Source organism: Lepus europaeus, chromosome 10 (assembly GCF_033115175.1).
Source record: "Lepus europaeus isolate LE1 chromosome 10, mLepTim1.pri, whole genome shotgun sequence".
NCBI lineage: Eukaryota > Metazoa > Chordata > Mammalia > Lagomorpha > Leporidae > Lepus > Lepus europaeus.
In genome coordinates, this window is record NC_084836.1 from 17,131,022 (window position 1) to 17,152,257 (window position 21,236).

At 52.3% G+C, this 21,236-nt stretch overlaps 1 protein-coding gene across 2 annotated transcripts in view; it reads left to right on the forward strand.

Annotated features, from left to right (window-relative positions):
• NT5DC3 (5'-nucleotidase domain containing 3) overlaps positions 1–21,236 on the forward strand; it is a 60,942-nt gene that overhangs the window by 29,256 nt on the left and 10,450 nt on the right. For both annotated transcript variants that reach the window (XR_009866968.1, XM_062203016.1), the window contains exons 3-12: positions 6,247–6,321; positions 6,977–7,032; positions 8,927–9,017; positions 10,067–10,204; positions 13,252–13,312; positions 13,705–13,807; positions 13,953–14,054; positions 15,914–15,995; positions 16,979–17,065; positions 18,081–18,221. Coding sequence is in view for 1 of the 2 variants with exons in the window: in XM_062203016.1 (XP_062059000.1) it covers positions 6,247–6,321; positions 6,977–7,032; positions 8,927–9,017; positions 10,067–10,204; positions 13,252–13,312; positions 13,705–13,807; positions 13,953–14,054; positions 15,914–15,995; positions 16,979–17,065; positions 18,081–18,221 (936 nt within the window). In the remaining variant the exon portion in view is untranslated. The remainder of the gene's footprint in view (positions 1–6,246; positions 6,322–6,976; positions 7,033–8,926; positions 9,018–10,066; positions 10,205–13,251; positions 13,313–13,704; positions 13,808–13,952; positions 14,055–15,913; positions 15,996–16,978; positions 17,066–18,080; positions 18,222–21,236) is intronic.

Sequence of the window (21,236 nt, forward strand, 5' to 3'; positions counted from 1 at the left end):
TCCCAAGCTTTGTTTTAACTGTGGTACCCCATGTTTCGGAAGTCAGGATGGGTGCAGCATCCTCAGAGGTGCCCCTCCCCCACCCCTCGCCCAGCATCCTGAGAAGTGAGGTTTGCGTCTCCCTCTTGGGCGGACGCTCATTCTTCCAGGACTCAGCTCTGACTTTGGGGGAATTTCTCCCATGGGTTGAACAATGCTGCCTTGGTCCAGCTTTTGTTGCCGAAAGCTTGGTTCCTGTCTCTGGTGTCACTCCAGATAATGAGGCAAGGTTTGAGGGTAAAGGAGAGAGAGTTTCATCTGTTGACAGATGAGACAGTAGCAGACCTCTGAGTCTCGAGACTACTGCCCCCCTGCATGCGGCTGCTCTGGGGTTTTCAAGGAGGTTACAAGAGGGGGGCGCTGGTCTGGCGAAATCACGAAAGAGCCGTAGCCGCTGGTGTAGAGCCAGGCACCAAGGCTGTGTGTTCCTTCTCTGTTTCATCATGGTAGTGAGATTAGACCCAGCCTAACCAGGTTGTCTGCAGAAGAAGTTGAGGTAAGGAACAAGGCAGGGTGTGCCTCATGGCGTGGGTGAGCAGGGAGCCAGCAGTCCATTCTGGAAGTGCTAATGAGATGCTCTGTGTGAGTCCCCTGCACAGTGTCGCCTGGGTGGTCTCACGGCCAGGTGGGCTTTCGTCAGCCTGGGAACCACCTGCAGTTGGTAGTTACCTTTGCCCGGACCTGGAGTTCACTGAACTGAGCCCTCGACCCCTGGAGTCAATACTGGCCCCCAAGGTCTCATGTATTGGAGAAGTGAATGACCTCAGGCGTCCCTGAGCTAAGGGAGGATGGTTAGGCTGGGGCCTGATGCTTCCTAGTGCCTGCATTCAAGGCACTGTTTGGGAATTTGATTTCACTTTCACCATCGATCTCTTCCTTCCTCCCTTCCTACGTTCCTTAAGCCTTTGTTAAGTGGCTTCTCTGTGCCAAGCCCTGCCTTGGAAGCAAGGAGGATAACATGAATAGTGTCCAAGTGTTGCCCACAGGGAACCAACAGCCTGGTGGGAGTCAGTTGTGCAGGCAAGTAAATTATGAGAGAGAGAGAGACAGACAGACAGACAGACATTTTCCATCCATTGGGTCACTTCCCAAACGGCTGCTACATCAGAGTTTGGCCAGGCTGAAGCCAAGAACTGGAAATCCCATCCAGGTCTCCCACGTGGATAGAAGGGGCTCAAGCACTTGGGGCGTTTTCTGTTGCTTTCCCAATCGCATTAGCAGGGAGCTGGATCAGAACTGGGACTTGAACTGGTGCTTTGATACTGATGTCACAAGTGGTGACTTAGCAACGCCAGTCCCTCTTCTTCATCATCTGGTCACCTCCCATTGTATGTGCTGTGATTTGTCACTCTCAGATGTGAAGCCCCGAACCTGCATGGCCGAGGGGGATACCATCACCTCCCTGGTTCTGGGTCTTATGCTTTGATTAATGCAGCTGCAGTGCTGGGTCCTGATCATTTAATCCATGTTTTTTTGATCCTCAGCTTTTGGTTATCAGTAGATTTAAGCAGCTCATGTTTCCTTACCCACTGTGCAGAACAGGTATTTGCCAAAACTATAACCTCCCCTTCTCCATTAAGCCAGTGTTCTTCAGTGATGGCCACTTCACCAAATGGAAAGCCATGCGGCCACCTCTCTCTGTTCAAGGGACTCTAAGCTGTTGCCCTCTCCCTTGGCTGTGAGATGGGAAGCAGCTTAAGAATGAGGTCCAGTACTTCCTGTTTGCCACCCTTCACCACCTGTTTACCCGCGGGGCAGTGGGGCCGAAGGGTGCCACACTGCCCTGGCATTCCCTGGGTCAGCTGCAGAGTTGTCCGTGACCTTGGTATCTCTTACAGGTGTAGATCGTTATCCCAACAGCACTGTTCACTGCCTGCTCAGTGCCAGAAGCACAGGTTCTGGAGCCCGAGTGCTATGGTTCAAACCCTACTTTCCCTGCCTCTTTTCTGGGTAATCTTAATAGCTCACCCTATTTCTCAGGGCCTCAATTTTCTGCTCTGAAAAATGGGTATAATAGCGTTTTCCTGTGTTATTGTGATAATTAAATGAGTTAATATTTGTAAAGTACCTGGCGCATGGAAGACATTCAGTACTTGGGTGTTGCTGTTATTTGTATCTCTGATCTGCAGACAGCTCCACTCACACATGTTGCTTTGCTTTTACAGTTGAGAAATGAGGCTCAGAGAGTTAAGCTGCAGGTCAGGAAGAGGCGAACTAGGATTTGAACTGGGATCTGTCCCCAAGGGACAAGTGCTTGCCTCTCTGCCCCTTGTGGTTAGTAATACCTTTCTATTATAGGGCTTTTTTGTTTGGATGAAACTAAAACATTCATGAAAATAAAAAATTTATGATCCTAAAAAATTTATGAATATTTTTTGGGAAAAGATGAACTAGATGGGTAAATAAAAGGTACAGTCATTATGATTATAAAAGCCTCTAGATTGAAGATCATTGACATTTTATTGTCATCACGAATCTGTTTTTTGCTTTGATAAAAATAAGTTATACTAATTATATCAGGCATATGAATAGAATAAATTATGCTTATGCAGATTTTTGCCTTGCTCTGATTCAACAAAACAGTTCTTCCATTTTTCCTGCCAAGACTAAATGTACCTTGTGTATGCGTGGAAATGGAAGACATCTGCTTTTGAGTTGCTTCATCATAGAGCAGTAAATTTGCATTTTAGCATCTTTGTGAAAAGCAAATGTAGAAAGTTGCAGCTCCTTTATAATTACCTCTTTTTAGAAACTGAAAGAAGAAAGTTTTATGATAAAGGAAACTTTTAAAAACTGGATAATAATTGTATCTATATTTGAATGCCTTCTGATGCATAATATTGCTGAGAGCTTTTCATGAGGAAGGGAAAAAGAAAATACTCACCACCTGACAAATAAGGGGCCGGGCAGGAAAGATGGATTTTGGATGTCGCGGACAGAGATGCCTTGGTTGAGCACTTGCTAAGCACCACACACTGCATCATTTCCTAGAACATTTTTTTTTATCCCTCATTGCACCACATGAAGGAGGCAAGGGCATCTCATGCCTGTTTAACTGCTGACTCATCTGAAGATCAGAGTGAAGAATATGCCCAGGGCCACACAGTTCTAGACAGTGGTTGGCCGGACCAGTATTTGAACCCAGGTCTGTGCTGTGTTCAAGTCCGTTGTTAATCACCACATCATCAATTCTGAACCAACTTGGAGCCACCGTACTGGTGCTCACCGCCTCCATGCAAAAGCAGCCCCTGCCACCTTGGAGGAGCTCAAAGTTTGCTGTAGGTTGTCCCGGTTAGCGCTATTTCAGGCAGGAGGCAGTGCATGGACAAGAGCGTATCCTGCAGACAAGTCTGCCGGCTGTCTCTGAACGAGGCTTATCTGGGCTCCCCAGCAGTACACGGCCCACACATGCTTAGGTTCCCCCTTGCCACTTGCACTGGCTATGGTATTCTTGGGCAGCCACTTGAGAGCGAGAAAGGCTGTTCTTCCCGTGGCCCCAAACCTAACGGAAATGACCTTGAGGACTAACAAAAGGAGCTGGGATAGCCTCAACAGGACAACAACATCTTAAAGCACACGGCTGCAGGTGTCAAGTCCAGGGCCCACCATGTGCCAGCTGGGTGCCAGAGCCAGGTCCTCTGTCTCTCCAAGCCCTGGCTTTCACAGCTACCAAGTAAGAATAACAAGAGTCTCACCCTCCATGGAGTGGGAAGGATTGAGTCCAGAAATACCTGTGGAGAGGCCAGACGGTGCATGGCACCCAGCAAGTGCTCGGAACTGGGAGGCTTGGGCTTTGGATCCACTCTCCCAGCCTCGGCTGCTTTGCTCTGGGATCGAGATGAATCCTCTCCCAGGTCTCTTCCCTCATCTGTGAAATGAAATGGCTGGACTGGGGTGATTTCTGTGTTCCACACCTGCCCTAAGGTTGTCATTTCCTCACTTAACCACCCAACTCAAAAACATCCTTGTGGCTAAGAGTTCTGTGTCCCATGCTGGAGTACCTGGGTTGGACACCTGGCTCCACTCCTGTTTGTTTCCTGTTTCCTGCTGATGCAGACCCCAGGAGGTTGCAGGTGATTGTTCAAGTGATTTGGTTGCTGCCATCCGCAAGGGACACCTGCCCCAGGGTTTTGGCTCCCAGCCCCTGTCCCCAGCCTGAAGATACTGTGTGAACAGCAGATGGGAGCTCTCTGTCTCTCAAATTAAAAAAACCAAAAAAATCCTCACAGTGGGCCCCTTTCCGACACACACACGCACACGTGCATGTACACACACACCCGTACCCGTCTCTGGGAATGGCTGTTAACAGTGACATGCAGCCCAGGAAACCAGACACTTCTCATCCTGCTTCCTCAAATGTGCACTTAAACCAGGCCAGAGAAAAGAATGTCAGGTGTTGAGTGTTTTGTTTTTCCCTTTCTCACTAAAAGCTCTCAAGAATATATTGCATCAGAAGACATTCAAATATAGATACAATTATCCAGTTTTAAAAAGTTTCCATTATTATAAAACTGTCTTTTAGTTTTTAAAAAGAGGTAATTATGAAGGAGCTGCATTCTTCTGCATGTGCTTTTTGCAAAGATGCTAAAGTGCAGATTTACTGTTCTATGACGAAGCAACTCAAAAGCAGATGTCTTTCTGTTTCCATGCGTACACTTAGTACATTTAGTCTTGAAAAGTGGCACTGAACTCAATGCATTTTGCAGGAATTGTCTTCCCTAATACTTAGTAATTTATTTGAAAGGCAGAGAAAGATGAAGCAATCTTCCATCTGCTAGTCCTCTCCCCAGATGTCTGTAATAGCCAGGACTGGGTCAGGCTGAGGCCAGGAGCTGGCAGTTCAATCTGGGTCTCCCACAGGGTTGGCACGGACCCATATACTTGAGCCGTCACCTGTTGCCTCCCAGGGTGCACATTAGCAGGAGCTGGATGGGAAGCAGAGTAGCCAGGGACTTGATCTCCAGTTTGGGATGCAGGCTTCCCAAGCAGAGCGCCAACCCACTGCACCAATGCTGCCCCTTTGCTCCCAAATTAAAAGGAGGCTTCAGAGACGCTGACATCGCTTGGCCTCACTTCAGGAAGCAGAACTGTTAGACACTGGGTTCTGAGTCGGCTGCGTTGAGCCTCCGAACCATACTCGATGTTCAGAATTCTTGGAAATGCCCGTGTGTGGAGATGGTGGTTTGGAGATTTCTTGGGGTGTGTGGCAGCTGTTAGGTAAACGTGACATCTGAGTCAGTGCTGTGTGTGGCTTGACTTGAAAACTTGCTGTGTGCAGCTGAGCCTGCAGCTACCGGGAAGTGATCCCACGTGAATGTGACCTTGGCTGTGAACAGTTAGCAGCACAGCCTTGGGGAAAGGTTTCCTGGGCCTCCTCATAGCTGTCCAGGTTTCCACGGAAGCATTGCCATCTGGCTGCCGTCAGATCCTGGAGCTGCAGCCTCCGGAGGCTCCAGAGTGGATGCTGTGTCCTGTGGCTGTGCTCTGGGCTGATGCAGTATGGCCGGGACAGGGACCCCAGCCTGGCTGCCCCCCCTACCGTTTCCCAGCTGGGTGCTTCATGCAGTGCCTCTCATGTCCCCTCTGTACAATGGGTGTGGCAGAGCCGAGTGTGGGGCAGCGCAGACCTGGTGCTGTCAGTGGGGCAGCTGCATGGCGTTCAGCATGGTGTCATAGCTGGGAGATGCCAGGGGCTGCCTCCAGAGCTGTGCACCTTGAAGAGAGCATTGCAGTAGCAATGAGGGGACCCTGCTGAGAAGGGGCCTCCCTGATGGCTGACTGCGGGGGGCTTCTGCAGCTCAGACTGTGGGCAAAGGCCAGGGAAGCCGCCTGCAGGGGTCCTCAGGAAATGTGGGGCTGCTGCCCTGCGGAGGTGTCCCAGGTGAGCCGCCTGGCTGGCTGCGTGTCTGGGGAAGTCGTGGTTGTGGCCATCAAGGGGACATCGCAGCTCCTCCTCGGGCAGCCTGAGAAACGAGAGGAGGCAGTGGGTCGGAGGTCAGATGTGTTGTGGGGTCATAGGAATCTGGATGTCCAGGGATGTGGGGGAGGGGGCGGTGGAGAAGGAAGGAAGTGAGCCGGGCCTGTGCCTGGCAGGCTGGGGGCCCCCGTGGCCAGGACGCACTGGGCAGGAGGCTGAGGGACCCGCCGATCTGAGTGCTGGGCTGCATGTGGTTTCCGGTCAGCTGACCCAGCCGTCTTCCTTCCCAGTACCCCGCGGAGATCCGGAAGTACGAGTACGACCCCGACTTCGCCATCCGCGGGCTGCACTACGACGTCCAGCGGGTAGGTGCCGCGCTGCGTGCCCCTCGCTCAACAGACAAATTGGTTTTCAGTTACATTCCCTGAGGCTGCAGATCCAGATTATTTCAGTATCTAGCCATCTTTTCTTTTCCTTTTTTTTTTTTTTTAAAAGATGTATTTATTCATTTGAAAGTCAGAGTTATGCAGAGAGAGAGAGGTCTTCCATCTGTTGGTTTCACTCCCCAGTTGGCCACAACGGCCGGAACTGCGCCAATCTGAAGCCAGGAGCTTTCTCCCGGTCTTCCTATGCAGGTGCAGGGACCCAAGGCTTGGGCCATCTTCCAGTGCTTTCCCAGGCCATAGCAGAGAGCTGGATCAGAAGTGGAGCAGCCGGGACTCACCAGCGCCTATATGGGATGCCGGCACTGCAGGTGGTGGCTTCACCTGCTACACCACAGCGCTGGCCCCAAGCCATCTTTTCGAAAGAGACTCCGTGCCTGGGCAAGGCTGGCGGCATCCTGCTGTCAGGGGGATACCATTGGTCTCCAGGCGGCAGTTTTGGTGTTTGGCTGTGCTCCTTAGTAACCTACAGGGGGCTTCCTGGGTCGGGAAGGACATGCGGGGCGCCCCGGGGATGGCTCATTGACCAGTGCAGGCTGCTGGCTGTCGTTGACACCTGCCTGTTTATGTCTTAAAGGCGATCCTGATGAAGATCGATGCTTTTCATTACATTCAGCTGGGGACTGTCTATAGGTAAGCTGGCCAGGAGAGACTGGGAGGGCTGCTGTGTGTGATGGTTCATTCGTTCCTTCACGTGTTCAGCATTCGCTGAGGCCCGCCTCTGTGCGGGAGCCACACAAAGGAGCAAGGGCAGGCAGGCTCCAGGGCTGGCTTGTTGGGAAGATGAGGCAGCAATGTCCCCACGTGCTCATAGGCGAGAGGGTGATTGGCTGAAAGCACAGTGCCATAGACCTGCTACAGCCTCTGGTTCCTACGCCAGGTGGGCGTTTCCCGTGGGCTGTGGGATGCCACCTCCAGCCAGGCTGGGGGCCACTGAGGTCCTTCCCATCACAGGTGCACCATGAAACCCGCCCGGTGCTCACTGCATACCCGCTTCTGTGTCTGCAGCAGCTTATTCCGTCCCAGTGGCGGCACGAGGGGGTGGTGGGCTCTGCTGTAAGGATGGAGACCCTGAGACCCCAAGGGGGTGAATGACTTGCTGAGGCCGTTATGCTTGTGATGAAAGGACCTGGGATTTGGACCCTGGGCCGACTGGCTCAGCTCTGTGCTCCTCACCTCTGTATCTCTCTCTTTTTTTTTTTTTTTTTTTTTTTTTTGGGACAGGCAGAGTTAGAGAGACAGAAAGGTCTTTTTCCGTTGGTTCACCCCCCAAGTGGCCGCTACAGCTGGTGTGTTGCGGCCAGCGAGCCAGGAGCCAGGTGCTTCTTCCTGGGCTCCCATGCGGGTGCAGGGCCCAAGGACTTGGGCCATCCTTCACTGCCTTCCCGGGCCACAGCAGAGAGCTGGCCTGAAAGAGGAGCAACTGGGACAGAATCCGGCGCCCCTACCGGGACTAGAACCCGGGGTGCCGGCGCTGCAGGCGGAGGATTAGCCTGGTGAGCCGCGGCGCCAGCTCTCACCTCTGTATCTCACAGCCACATGCAGGACTGGGCAAAGTCAGTTCTGTTGTGATTTCAGCACAGGCTGGGGCAGAGCTGTCTGAGGTCGCACTGCGCTGGGCCCTTCATGTGTGGGTGCAGCCTCCTGAGAGATTCAGCAGATGGGAACCTGTGGGTTTCCCTGCCTTTTTTTTTTTTTTTTTTTTTTTAAAGATTTCACTGCTTCCCCAGGCCACAGCAGAGAGCTGGACAGGAAGTAGAGCAGCTGGGGCTTGAACAAGCATCCATATGGGATGCTGGCACTGCAGGCAGTGGCTTTACCTGCTAAGCCTGTGTGCAGAAGTACTGGCTTCATGTGCGAATTCCAAAGGCAGCCAAACGTGCATGTTGCTGCCCTTCAGTGTCCTAAGGTGGTGTCAGCGCACTTCCTGCCTTGTGTCTGGAGTGTAGTCCTCGGAGCCCCCTGTGCGCCTCTCCCTCCCCACCCCCATCTTCTTAGGGAACAGTAGCAGAGGGCAGGAGGGTGAGTTTGCTAGAGACACAAGCAGCCTTTCTCTGCCCTCATATATGAAAAACATTCAAATTAATAAGGCCGCAGCCCAGAGCAAGTCATGTGGGACCTTGTACCTTGGTGGCATAAGAGCCTGGGCCCTCGCACCACGAAGCCTGCTTTGTACTTTGGTGGCCTTGGGCAAGGTCCGTGACCATTCTGAGCCTCGGTTGCCCCAGCAGGTGGTAGTGCCTCATTGCAGGGTTGTTGAGGCTTCAGGGAGTGGGTGTGCCTCATATCTGGCATGTAGCAGGCACCACATGCCATTAGCTGTTAGTTCCACTCCTGCTTGTGTTACCGGGAGAACAGCAGGTGCATGAGTGATCACAGCATCTCATCCATTGTCGGTAGCAATAGGTGTGGCCCATTTCCCTCCTGGTGACAGGTGTCTGGCACCCCTGCCCTGCAGGGCACAGAGGTCTGAACACCCTTGCTGTCCTAGGCCGAGCTCTTTAATGGCATCGTCTGGTTTTTCCAGAGGCCTCAGTGTGGTCCCTGATGAAGAAGTCATTGAAATGTACGAGGGGTCGCACGTGCCCTTGGAGCAGATGAGTGACTTCTATGGGAAGGTAACGAGGTGCATTTTCTATAAAACAGCCTGCCTTTTTCCTTCTTGAAACACAGTCTTGTAGGCTTCAGAGCTTGAACCCCTAGACTCACCTGCTGCTCCTGTGGAGCTGACATGGGAGCTGGAGACTGAGACGGGGTGGGGGGGGACCCGAGATTTGAGAGAAAGCAGTATGTTAGAGTTCCCCGCCCCCACCCCCGGGCTCTTCATGATTTTCCTTTCTTCAGTGCTTTTTAAGTTATTTGTTCATTAATTTGAGAATAACAGAGAAGGTGAGAGAGCAAGAGAATCAGGCGCTTCTATCTGTTGGCTCACTTCCCAGATGGTTGCAATAACCAGGGCTGGGCTAGGCCACGGCCAGGAGGCTAGAACCCCATCCTGGTCTCCCACATGGATGGCAGGGGTCCAAGCACTTAGGTCATATGCTGCTGCTTTTCTCAGGCCATTAGCAGGGAGTTGGGTCAGAAGTGGGGTTGTTGGGACTCAAACCCCAGTCTCAAGTGGGATGTGGGTGTCCCAAGGGGCAGCGCAGCCCACTGCCCCAGGACGCCGGCCCCTAGATGAATTATCTGACTCCCATTGTCAAGTGAGATGGAAGGGGTGCTGTGACCAGCGCCCACGGGGGCATGAATCTCATGCATTCCCAGAAAGGCTCTCAAGCTCAAATTGGACTGCGAGGGGCTCCCAGTCGGGGGAGCGCGGTGGCTTTTTCTGCTGTTGTGCGGGCAGCAGTCTGTGCTGGCTTCCTCCTGGCTCAGGAGGAGTGCGGCGGGGAAGGGTGGGCAGACTCAGGGCGGGGGGAGGGTCAGGCATTTCCGTGGCTGTCCTAGTTAGACCTGGGCTGAGACAGTAGCTCTGCCATGAGTGATGAGGAACACACTTCGTTGTTATTAAGAGTTTGTTTCCTGGAGAGCAGTCCAGCTAGCCGTTGGCAACCAGAGCCTCCCTTGGCCGGTGAGACTGCTCCCTGCTTCCCGGTCACCCGCAGCCGTGCCAGCCGGGTGCCCTGTCCTCACTGCCCCCCACCCTCCCCACCGCCCCCACCTGCAGAGCTCGCACGGGAACACCATGAAGCAGTTCATGGACATCTTCTCCCTGCCCGAGATGACGCTCCTGTCGTGTGTGAACGAGCACTTCCTGAAGAACAACATCGACTACGAGCCCGTCCACCTGTACAAAGACGTCAAGGTCAGAGCCAGAGCCTGCTGGAGCCTGCCCTCTGGGCCCGGGGTTGGGACTTCTCAGCTGCGGTGTGACCCTGGACAGCCTAGGAAAGCAGTCACTGCAGGAGGCTTAGCAGTCCTCCCGCTGTTTGTTAAGACAAGCTGGTGCTCCCCCGTCACCTGCTCGTCTAATGCTTCTGATGGGTGGCGTGAGGGCAGAGTGGAGCCCACCCATGGTGGGGGTGGGGTGGGGGCTCTGCTTTTCCTGCAGGGGGTATTCACGCCCTGGGCGGGGGCCTGTGCCACTGAAGTTGCCCAAGGGGAGCCTGTTGTGTTTTTTCTTAATTTCTTTTTAAATTGACAGATAGTAATTGTAAATCTTTACGGAAGGATGAGGAGCGAGTGGGTCACAGGTGCCTTTTCCTGTTGCCCACAGGGTCCCCTACAAAAGCCATGAAAGAATTCAGTTGGAGAGGCATGTTTACAAATGTAAACACTTACATGCCTGTGTATACGTTATTTATATGCATATATTTTTACACATGTTTTAATTTATTCTCATTCACCTGTGTTTGTTTTAAAATTTCTATTTGAGTGGGAGGGAGTGGGAGATAGGCATAGCAAAAGCTCCCATTGGCTGGTTCATTCTCCATAGGCCTGCCAAGGTCCCAGGTCAAGAACCAAAGCCTGGAGCCTGGAAACCAGGTCTTCCATGTTGGTGACAGGGACCCAACCAATTGGAGCCATCACTTGCTGACCACCCAGGGTGTGTGTTAGCGCTGGAATCAGGAGCAGAGCTGGGACTCAAAACAGCACCTCCGATATGGTGTTCATATATTCTGTCCTTTAAGCTATATAAACTTTTTCAGTACTTAAAAGTAAGTTTATTGGCCGGTGCCGTGGCTCAATAGGCTAATCCTCTGCCTGTGGCGCCGGCACCCTGGGTTCTAGTTCCGGTCGGGACGCTGGATTCTGTCCTGGTCGCTCCTCTACCTGTCCAGCTCTCTGCTGTGGCCTGGGAGTGCAGTGGAGGATGGCCCAAGTCCTTGGGCCCTGCACCCGCATAGGAGACCAGGAGAAGCACCTGGCTCCGGGCTTCGGATCAGCGTGGTGCGCCGGCTGCAGTGGCAATGGGGGGGTGAACCAACGGAAGGAAGACCTTTCTCTCTGTCTCTCTCTCTCACTGTCCACTCTGCCTGTCAAAAAAAAAGTTTATTTGTTAGATGTGTACTTGTATATATTTATAATATATAATACTTACATAGTTGCTCATATGCAATACATATTTAAAATACTTTTTAAAGATGGATATTTATTTGCTACCATAGCTTTATTATATAGTTATAACTAATTTAAATTTAAAAAATTCTTATTTTAACTGAATATAAAAAGTGTACATATGGGATAATTTTAAATCTGGACTGCCTTGGATCGAGGGTTTTAGGAAGATAAAGAGTGATAAAGGGTGAATTATAGTTTCTCAGCATCAGTCTAATATAAATTCAACTAAATCTTAATACTTAGTTTCTGTTCTCCTTTTGGTGCACACAAGAACCTCATTGTACTTCTTTTTTTAAAAGATTTATTTATTTATTTGAGAAGCAGAGTTAGAGAGAGAGAGGTCTTCCATTTGCTGGTTCACTCCCCAGTTGGCTATGATGGCTGGAGCTGGGCCAATCTGAAGCCAGGAGCTTCTTCTGGGTCTCCCATGTGGGTGCAGGACCTCAAGAACTTAGGCCATCTTCTGCTGCTTTCCTAGGCACATTAGCAGGGAGCTGGATTGGAAGTGGAGCAATTGGGACTAAAACTGGTGTCCATATGGGATGCTGGCTCTGCAGGCGGAGGCTTAATCTACTGTGCCCCAATGCCAGCCCCTTCATTGTACATTTTATTGCAACCTTTTGTGTTCTTGAGGAAAGTTGTTTATCTGAAAGTTCAGTTTTTACCAGAAGTATTGCTAGCACCAATAGCAGACACTTATGTAGAGTTTACCTTGTCCAGGGCACTGTTCTTCTGAGTACATTCTGCATATTGACTTTTCAAATCTAAACAATAGTTCTTTGAGGTAGATAAAATTATTGTCATCCCACTTTGCAGGTAAGGAAATCGAGGCACAGGAGTGGTGGAGTAATTTGCCCAAGGTCACAGAGCTTATAAGTGGCAGAGCCTAGATTTTATGCTAGGCAGTGCAGCTTGCATTTAGCCACTTCCTTCTGCTGGTGTGAAATTCCAGCAGGCTGTGCTGAGAGATAATTAAGGTCAGATTATAATCCAGAAGTGCTCACGCTTGGCAGAAATCTGCCACCTGTACCTAGGGCTTCCATGCCCTGTTGCCTACAGCTCAGTCTCCTGCTCCTGGCTGTGGAAAGTTCCCATATGCTCCGGGAGCGCTGCCCCCTTGGGAGCTCTGCATTGACCCCTGTGCCACACCAGGCTGCCACACCCCTGGCCTACAAAGGGTTAGCCCCCTCCCCTCCTGCTTCTGCACCTGCCTGTGGGCACAGTGCAAGAGCTGGTGCACAGAACGAAACTGAAAATGGAAATGTAGTTGAAATAATACTGCACTGATGCTGAGAAACTGACGCCCCCTGGATCAGAATGACAGCCGCACTGATGGTTCCTCACCCTGTTGGCACCCAAGAGAGCAGGAGGGTCCTGAGATCTGCCTCATTCTAGGTTAGAGGAGCTGCACTTGGGGTCTGGGGACGGGGAAGGGTGTAAAGGTGACGAGAGCAGGAACTCCCTCTGTCCCCATGAGCTGGAGCCATTTCTTTCTGGTCCTGCCTAGAAGTGACTGTTGATTATGTGAAGCCTTTCTCAGAATTATTCTCACAAGGTACCTCTCCCAGGCGACCCTTTGGAAAATTGCGTTGCAAACTGCCACGGTCACCATGGAAACCTGAGCTTTTCCCCAAGGCCACCTCTGATGAATGGTCCAGAATTCAGGCTTTGTTTAGTGCTTGGTTTGCCAGACTTGTAGACACAGGAGTTCCCAGCAGTGCCGTTTCACTGGACCGTTACTGCAGCCAACCCAGTTCCCCTCTCGCTGATGAGCAATGTGTCTTCGGGCAGGACTCCATCCGGGACGTGCACACCAAAGGGATCATGTACAGGGCCATCGAAGCGGATATCGGTAGGTGCTCTGCGGTGACCACCTGTTGGGCCTCCCTGGGGGCCTTTGACATCACACGCCAGGGCCTGCTGGGGGCTGCCTGCGCCTCTGCTGGCATCCTCTGCCTCTCCTCCTTTGTCCCAGAACCTGCCATCATTCTGCCTCACAAGCAGAGGAGCTGGCAGCTGCAACCACTTGGACTTTTCCACTTAGAGGAGGCAGACTCTTGGTCACTGGTGCCCTGGGTTCCCATGCCCTGCCCCGCCCTGCCCCGCCCTGGCCCACCCCTAGTGTTCTCTGCCCCTTTCGTCCCGCACCATTGGCGGGGTCATGCGGGAAGCTCCCTGTATGGCGAGTCCTAGCAGGCTGACTGGTTCCATGCTGAGTCTGGCTTTGTGTTCTCTCGCTCTTAGAAAAGTACATCTGCTATGCCGAGCAGACCCGCGCGGTGCTGGCCAAGCTGGCTGACCACGGCAAGAAGATGTTCCTCATCACCAACAGCCCCAGCAGCTTCGTGTAAGTGCCCCTGTGTCCCCTTGCTAGCTTCGGTCTGGCTTAGTCTCCGCTTGTTTCAGCGGTTGGAGGGAAGGAGTTAACGCCCGTGCGTGCTTCCTCACTGAGAAGGCAGCGTTAGGCTGACGCGGCTGACTTGTCGTTCCAGGGACAAGGGCATGCGGTACATCGTGGGGAAGGACTGGAGGGACCTGTTTGATGTGGTCATAGTGCAGGCCGAGAAGCCCAACTTCTTCAATGATAAGCGGAGGTGAGTGTCCCTCTCGGGGGGACCAGGTCCCCCGCCTCCGCGGCTGTGTGCACACCTGCAGGCTCACTTGTGTGGTCATAAGCGTCTGAGCTGACGGCTTTGGATTCTGACCCCTTCTGCAAGGGAGTTGCTAGGGGAGTGGGCTGAGCACATCCCGGGCGGGTGGAGGCTTCTCAGCTGAGCTTGGGCTGCTCCAGCCCCTGCTTCAGGCCTTCAGGAACTGATTGGCAGCTGTGAGAAATCCAAACTGAAGTCACGTAGTGAATTAGACCCTTAGACACGGAGCCGGCGTGAAGCCCACGAAACCAACAGCAGTTACACACGCCTGACTCTTTAGAGATCCTCATTGGTGCATTTAAAATCGCTACTGGATTGGCACAGCTTCTCTGCAGCATGAGTTTTGTCAAAGGGGAGTAAGTCTCTATCACGTCTGCCCTAGAGGCCCTAGGAAGTGGGGCCGCGGGGGGGGGGGGGGGCGTGCTGTCAGTATTGAGTGGCTGGAGGTTAGGGATGCTGCTGTGTCTGTGTGCCCCGAGCGCCGGCCCCACCCCCGCTGTCCACGGTGCGGAGACCTGCCACTGGCCTTCTCGCAGGGCCTGGGGTTTGCGTAGTGGCCTGTTTGGGACACTTTCCCCACTTCTGTGTACTGTGCAGCTGGGGTGCAGGCAGCCTGTGCCTGTCTGTCCGGTGATTGACGGCAGCATCGCGTGGTGCCCAAGCACCATGAGCAGCAGCTGAGAAATACGGCGTGGGGAGCGCCGGCTGGAGCGTCCCCATGGGCGGCTGGGAGCGCCGGCTGCCGCACTGTCAGGGAAACACAGTGCTGGGTATTCTTAGCACATAGGGGTTGTCGGGGAAGGGCCTGGCATCGAGGTCCTCCTGTCCTCTGTCACCCTCTGTGTGTGCGGGAGTGGGGGCGCTGCCAGCTCTCCCCTCCTTCCCTCTGCTTGCTCTGCCTCTGATCTGGGTGGCTGGATTCAGGGCTGAGATGACCCTCTAGGATTCGGGAGAGGTCAGAAACCAGCAGGAGCTGCCAGGATGGGTAGTTAATTTCTGACACTCTTCGCAGTTAAAGCGGAGGTATTTGGGAGAAAACGCAGCCAGCCGAGTGTTTGACTAGGTTAAAGACAATTAGTTTAAGGGTGTGTCATCACTTGGAGATAAAAGACTAACCGGTGCATACAAAGGGCTCCTCACTTATGTTCAGATAAAATCGAAAGCCAGCAGCTTTTAAATCAGGACTGGAAGACATACCCAGGAATCGTAAGGGTTCTTGCTTAGATCCTAGAATTATGGGTCACTTTCCTTTGCTTCGTTGTATTTTTCTATTTTTTCCAGATTTGCTACAGTGAGTTTATATTCAGAAAGACAATCCAGATACATGTTAATCTTTAAAAAAAAAAAGAAAGACCAACAAATCCATTGTCAGCGATAGTTTCTCACTGTTGCTTCTCTGACTTCTTTGTCTAGAGCGGCTGAATTTCAGCTATGAAATGGGCAAATGCACCCTGCCAGTGTTTGTGCAAAATTTTTTTTTTTTTTTTTTTTGGGTGAAGGAAAGTTTTCTGCATGGTGAAATTTGGGAAATGGGTTCTAGAGATTTCTCTACAGCAGGGCTTTGTGCCATGTGCGTAGCTGTCAGAGGCACGTACGTGACTCATGGTGTTTTCCAAGTGTGTTTGACCCTGGGTTCTCTTGTCACTAAATGCCTTTGGGATCCTGGGGTCGGGACAGCTTTTGCTGCACTGATGCAGGCCCAGGAGCTGGGGTGTGGGGTCTGTGGGAGTGTGCCCGGGAGTGCAGCACAGCACAGCCACTGCCACCATCACACGTCGTAACGTCTCCGTTTCTGCTGTTAGACCTTTCCGGAAGGTGAACGAGAAAGGCGTCTTACTGTGGGACAAGATCCACAAGCTGCAGAAGGGCCAGATCTACAAGCAGGTGGGTCATGCCCAGCGTGCCCTTTCTGTGGCTTTGCTCCGTGGGCGGGAATGGCAGGAACGGTGGACGCGCGGAGGCCGCCGAGTCCCGGGCCCTGTGCTGTGTGCTGCTTTTGGGGCGGCTCCTACTATCTGGGTGCTCAGATCGAGCCTTAAGTCGTTATACTTCCAGCATGCTCGTTTCTAAATGAACTCCGAACTGAATTTTTTTAAACAAAATTTGAAATACTACTTTCATGTTATATAACACTTCAGCTGCCAGTAGTAAACCTTGGAGATCACTCTTTAAGGAACGTTTAATCCTGGCCGTAACCATTGCCTTAATTAGTCATTATTTCCTGATGAGCTATGTTTTATGTACAATTTCCCTGTATATTGACGCCTAAAGGCTCTCAGATGTTGACTGCATGAGTGATTTACCGTTTCTGTGTGACTAAAGTTATTCTTTGCTTGATTCTGATATATCCTTGGTGGCTCTATAAAAGTCTGGATTTGGCTGGATTTTCTATTGAAAACTTGGTTTCGATATAGCCGTTCCACTTCCAGGAGGGTAGCTCAAGAAAATTGTTAAGGTGTAGTCAACAAAACGGTGCTAAAACAGTGTTTGTCAGGAAGTCCCTTACAATGTGGGTAGCAGCACGAATGTCCAGTGTTAGGGAGGTGACGAGATGTGCTGTGGACCCTCTCGGGCACTGTCGTCATGTAGCAGATTAACATTACTGACGTGGAGGGTGCTCGCTGAGTGTTCAGTGTACAGGGATAGTGACAAAGAGCTGTGTGCAATGCGCATCCTCTCTGAAAAGTACATCTGACATTGAACAAAGGTCTGGAAGACTCCCCGGGAAGGTGCTTCTCTCTTTAAATTGTGATATTTAAAGTAAATATTAGAAAATTTTTTAGAAGTTTTTAAAAGCATATTTTAAAAGCACAGCGAGGGCTCTGGCTGCCGTGTGATTGAATACTGATGTTTTTCTCTTCTTGCAGGGCAATTTGTATGAATTCCTGAAGCTTACTGGCTGGAGAGGATCCAGAGTGTTGTATTTTGGAGATCATATATACAGTGATTTGGCGGTGAGGAGCTTTGTCCGCTCTCTGGGGGGCGATAGCTGTGTGAGTCCCACTGACTACGGAATTCTCTTGTTTAAGTTCGTGTTTAAGCTTTCACTGACACTGGGAGTAAGCTGTATATTTTTATGTGTCACTTTTTAGGGGGCAAGGTGAATCAGAGTTATAAAACATTTTTGGGGGAATGATGGAAATTAGAATTTTCTCAAAGAGTTTTTCAGAGAAATCTTCCCATTTAAATATTGATAAGGAAAAATGCAACAAGAAGCTTGTACACATTGGCCACGGCTTCACTTCCCAGCCAGCGGTTTCCTTTTCTAAAAAGATCTATTTTATTTTATTTGAAAGGCTGGGTTACAGAGAGAGAGATTCCATCTGCTGGCTTGCTCCCCACATGTCCATACCAGCTGGTGCTGGGCCAGGCACCAAGCCCTGCTGCAGAGAAATCTCTAGAACCTGTTTCCCAAATTTGACCATGCAGAAAACTGCTTCACCCCCCCAAAAAAAAAAAAATTGCACAAACACTGGCAGGGTGCATTTGCCCAGCTTCATGGCTGAAATTCAGCCACTCTAGACCGGACCTCATCGTTTTCTCCGCAGGCCACGGTTCCTGATTGCAAACACTGTGTGTCTGCAGGGATTGCGATTCGGGGCGATTATTTCCCTGAATGGAAACTTTCTTGGGGCGACAAGGCCTGGGGCAAAATGTTTTTTTTTTTTTTTTTTTTTTTTTGACAGGCAGAGTGGATAGTGAGAGAGAGAGAGAGAGAGAGAAAGGTCTTCCCCTGCTGCTGGTTCACCCTCCAATGGCCGCCGCAGCCAGTGCGCTGCGGCTGGTGCACCGCGCCGATCCGAAGGCAGGAGCCAGGCGCCTCCCCCGGTCTCCCATGGGGTTTTAATGAAATGTAGTCCATGGTGCTCAGGCTGGTCACTAAATAACCATGGCAAGGGAAAAGTAGTTAACCGAGTGCCTCCTGTGTCTGGGGGAGACTAACGTTGACTCTCTGATCTCTGCGATCAGGATCTGACCCTGAAGCACGGCTGGCGGACCGGCGCCATCATCCCAGAGTTGAGATCCGAGCTCAAGATCATGAACACCGAGCAGTACGTGCAGACCATGACCTGGCTGCAGACCCTGACCGGCCTACTGGAGCAGATGCAGGTTTGCTGCGTTTCCGGTCTCTCTCTTGGCCTGCCGTAGGTCTGCTGGCCAAGGTCATTTCAGCTACCTTCGGGCTGGCTGTCCCTGCCGAGCCTGGGGTTTTCGTGTCCTCTGTAGTAGAGAAGCAGGGCTCTTGGGCCCGAGGGCGGTTTTGCCACTTTCTATAAAGGAACTTCTGAAGATGCCCACCGAAGGCGTTCGGAGAGCCTCGGTGGCTGGGACCTGTGTGGACGCAGGTGTCTCCGCCCCCATGTCTGTGACGCTCTGGCATCCTTGTCGCAGCACCAGGGTGATGGTGGGAGGTGTCTCGTGGTGTAGTGGGATTTGCGAAGCTCTGCTCTCAGGGGCTTCTCTGTCTGGACCTCAGTTTCCCCATCTGTGAAATGGCGAGACCTCCGGAACCTGGGCCCGCGGCTTGTCAGCAAGTTTCACAGCAAGAGTCAAGGTCCATGGCTCCAGGCTCCGTGTGACTTTGAAGACCCGCCAGTCGCCAGCTTACAGGGTTTAGCGGCAGTTTTGTCTCTGTGTGGGTTGTGTGGTCAGTTTGGGAGAGGCGTGTCCTTTGCATAGACCCTTCTAGTCTATACATGCTGCTCGTCTGGTGCAGCTGGGCCCCCTTTCTGCCCCCAGACCCTGGAGGCGTGTAGCTTTCACACCTGGGCTGCTGCACTCAGCACGGGTGTCGACTCTCAGAGTAAGGGCGCGGGTGCCCTGTCTCTTGGCTAACACACCTGGCCCCGGCCTCCTGCCCACAGGCTGCCAGTGGCTTTGGAAACGGGCCGGGAACTGCCTGGCTGCCCCAGCTGGCAGCCCGTGTGGAGGTGGCTGGGCGCTGAGCTCACAACCAAGGTCCAGGTTCCAGAGCGTGGCGCCCTGCACGTCCCCAGGCCACGCGGGCCCTTGGCTCTTTGCTGATGAGGGCTTGTTTTGTTTCCCTCACTATGCTGGCCTGTGAGATGGTTTTCTAAAAATACAAGGCGTGAATTCAGAGTTAATGTGGCTGGAGTGTGTGCATCTGTCATTCCGGGCTGACAGTCACTCTGGACGTGGTGCCGCGTGCGCGCTCTGCACACACCTCTCATTTCACCACGCGGCTGCCTGCTGCAGGTGGCCACGCTGTTTCCATTTCAGAAGAAGGCACCTGGGGTTTGGAGAGGCAAGGTGGCGGTCCTAGGGTCATACAACGACAGAGCAAGACGTGACCCTGGCCTCGGAACCCTCAGACCCAGGCTGCCGAGCAGCACACGGAGGTGCTTCCCTGGTGTATAGGTCTTGGCTGGAGCCAGAGACTTGACCATGACCCTGGTGGCTGGTTGGATCCATGAATCCACCTGGGGGCAGGTGCTGTCACTACAGTTTAGCTTTGAATGGCTCTGGTTGTTTTCCTCTCTCTGACTTGTATGTGGGCTTACAGAACAGGAGAAAGCGGGCAGAAATGGGGTGAATGCCTCTACTGCACCTCCATTTACAGGTGGGAAAGCCAAGGTCAAGGGCCGAGTGACTTCCTGGAGTCGCCGTGCCAGCGAGCGTGGCATCGGGCTGGCTGGCGGTGGGGCGAGAACGTCCCCCGTTCTCCACGACCGGGGCTTCATGTCCACTTAGTCCCCACGACGCTGTCGAGCGGGGCCTGGCCTTAGCACCGTTTCACAGGTGACGAGCCTGAGGCACAGGGGAGAGAACTTGTTCACACGGACGGATGCTGGGAGTAAGATCCCGGCCGCTGGCATTGCGGTCTCAGCCTTGGAGCCGTCTCTCCTCGGGCTCTCCCACTGGACGGCGTTCTTGGCTGCGATGGCCGTGGGGTCCTCAGAAAGTCCATGGTGATTGTTTGCTGGAAAAACCGTGCATGGATTTCAAAATTTCTTTTTTGCACCAAAATGAACTTTAATTGCATTTTTCCATGAACTTTGTGAAGTACTCAAGTAGAAGGGTGTGCTTGATAATAAAAAAAAAAAAAAAAAAAAAAGAAAATACAAAATGAGAGTCATTCCTGTCTGTCTTCTCTTCCCTTGCTCTGGCTCCTCATTCTCCATGCTAACCAGAAAAGTTATCTGGAACTCCTCTTAGAGATTAAATGTGGAACACGTAGCGTAGGGTGTGAACTATTTTCTAAAGGGAAAGTGTAGGGCCGGCACCGTGGCTCAATAGGCTAATCCTCCACCTTGCGGCGCCGGCATCCCGGGTTCTTGTCCCGGGAGGGGCGCCAGATTCTGTCCCCGTTGCCCCTCTTCCAGGCCAGCTCTCTGCTGTGGCCCAGGATTGCAGTGGAGGATGGCCCAAGTGCTTGGGCCCTGCACCCGCATGAGAGACCAGGAGAAGCACCTGGCTCCTGCCTTTGGATCAGCGCGGTGCACCGGCCGCAGCGCACCAGCCATGGCAGCCATTGGAGGGTGAACCAACGGCAAAGGAAGACCTTTCTCTCTGTCTCTCTCTCTCACTGTCCACTCTGCCTGTCAAAAAATAAAAAATAAAGGGAAAGTGTAGTTCTCCGGGATTGGCTTCGATTTTTTTTTCAGAGCCAGTAGAGCGCTGTTGGGGGCCAAGTCTGACAGATTCAACTGAAGTCTGTAGTTTTTGGTTTTAAAGATGGTCTGCAGAAGACAAGAATGACGTTGTTAGGTGGTCTCGAAGTGCTTCCAGAAGGGCTGTGTTCTCGGCGTGCTGCTGCCATCAGGAGACTGCTCCCCGGTGCCAGACAGGGCCGGGGTCAGGGCTTTCTGCGGAGGGCCACGTGGGCAATGCTGTAGGTCGTGTGGGCCGCAGACTCTGCTGCAGCCACTCCACCCTGCACCTGTCGCCCAGAGGCAGTCACGCTCAGAGTCTGGACTCCGCTTATTTTAGGTGCTGAAATGTAAGTTTCATGGAGTTGTCCCATGCCGTGAAATTCTTCCTTTTTGATTTTCTTTTCCAACCATTTAAACCCCAAAGCCCATTCTTCAGCTCATAGGCAGGGGCCTGTGGCAGGGTTCAGCCTACCTGATGGGGGCTTGAGGGCTGGGCCAGGGTGGGGAGGCC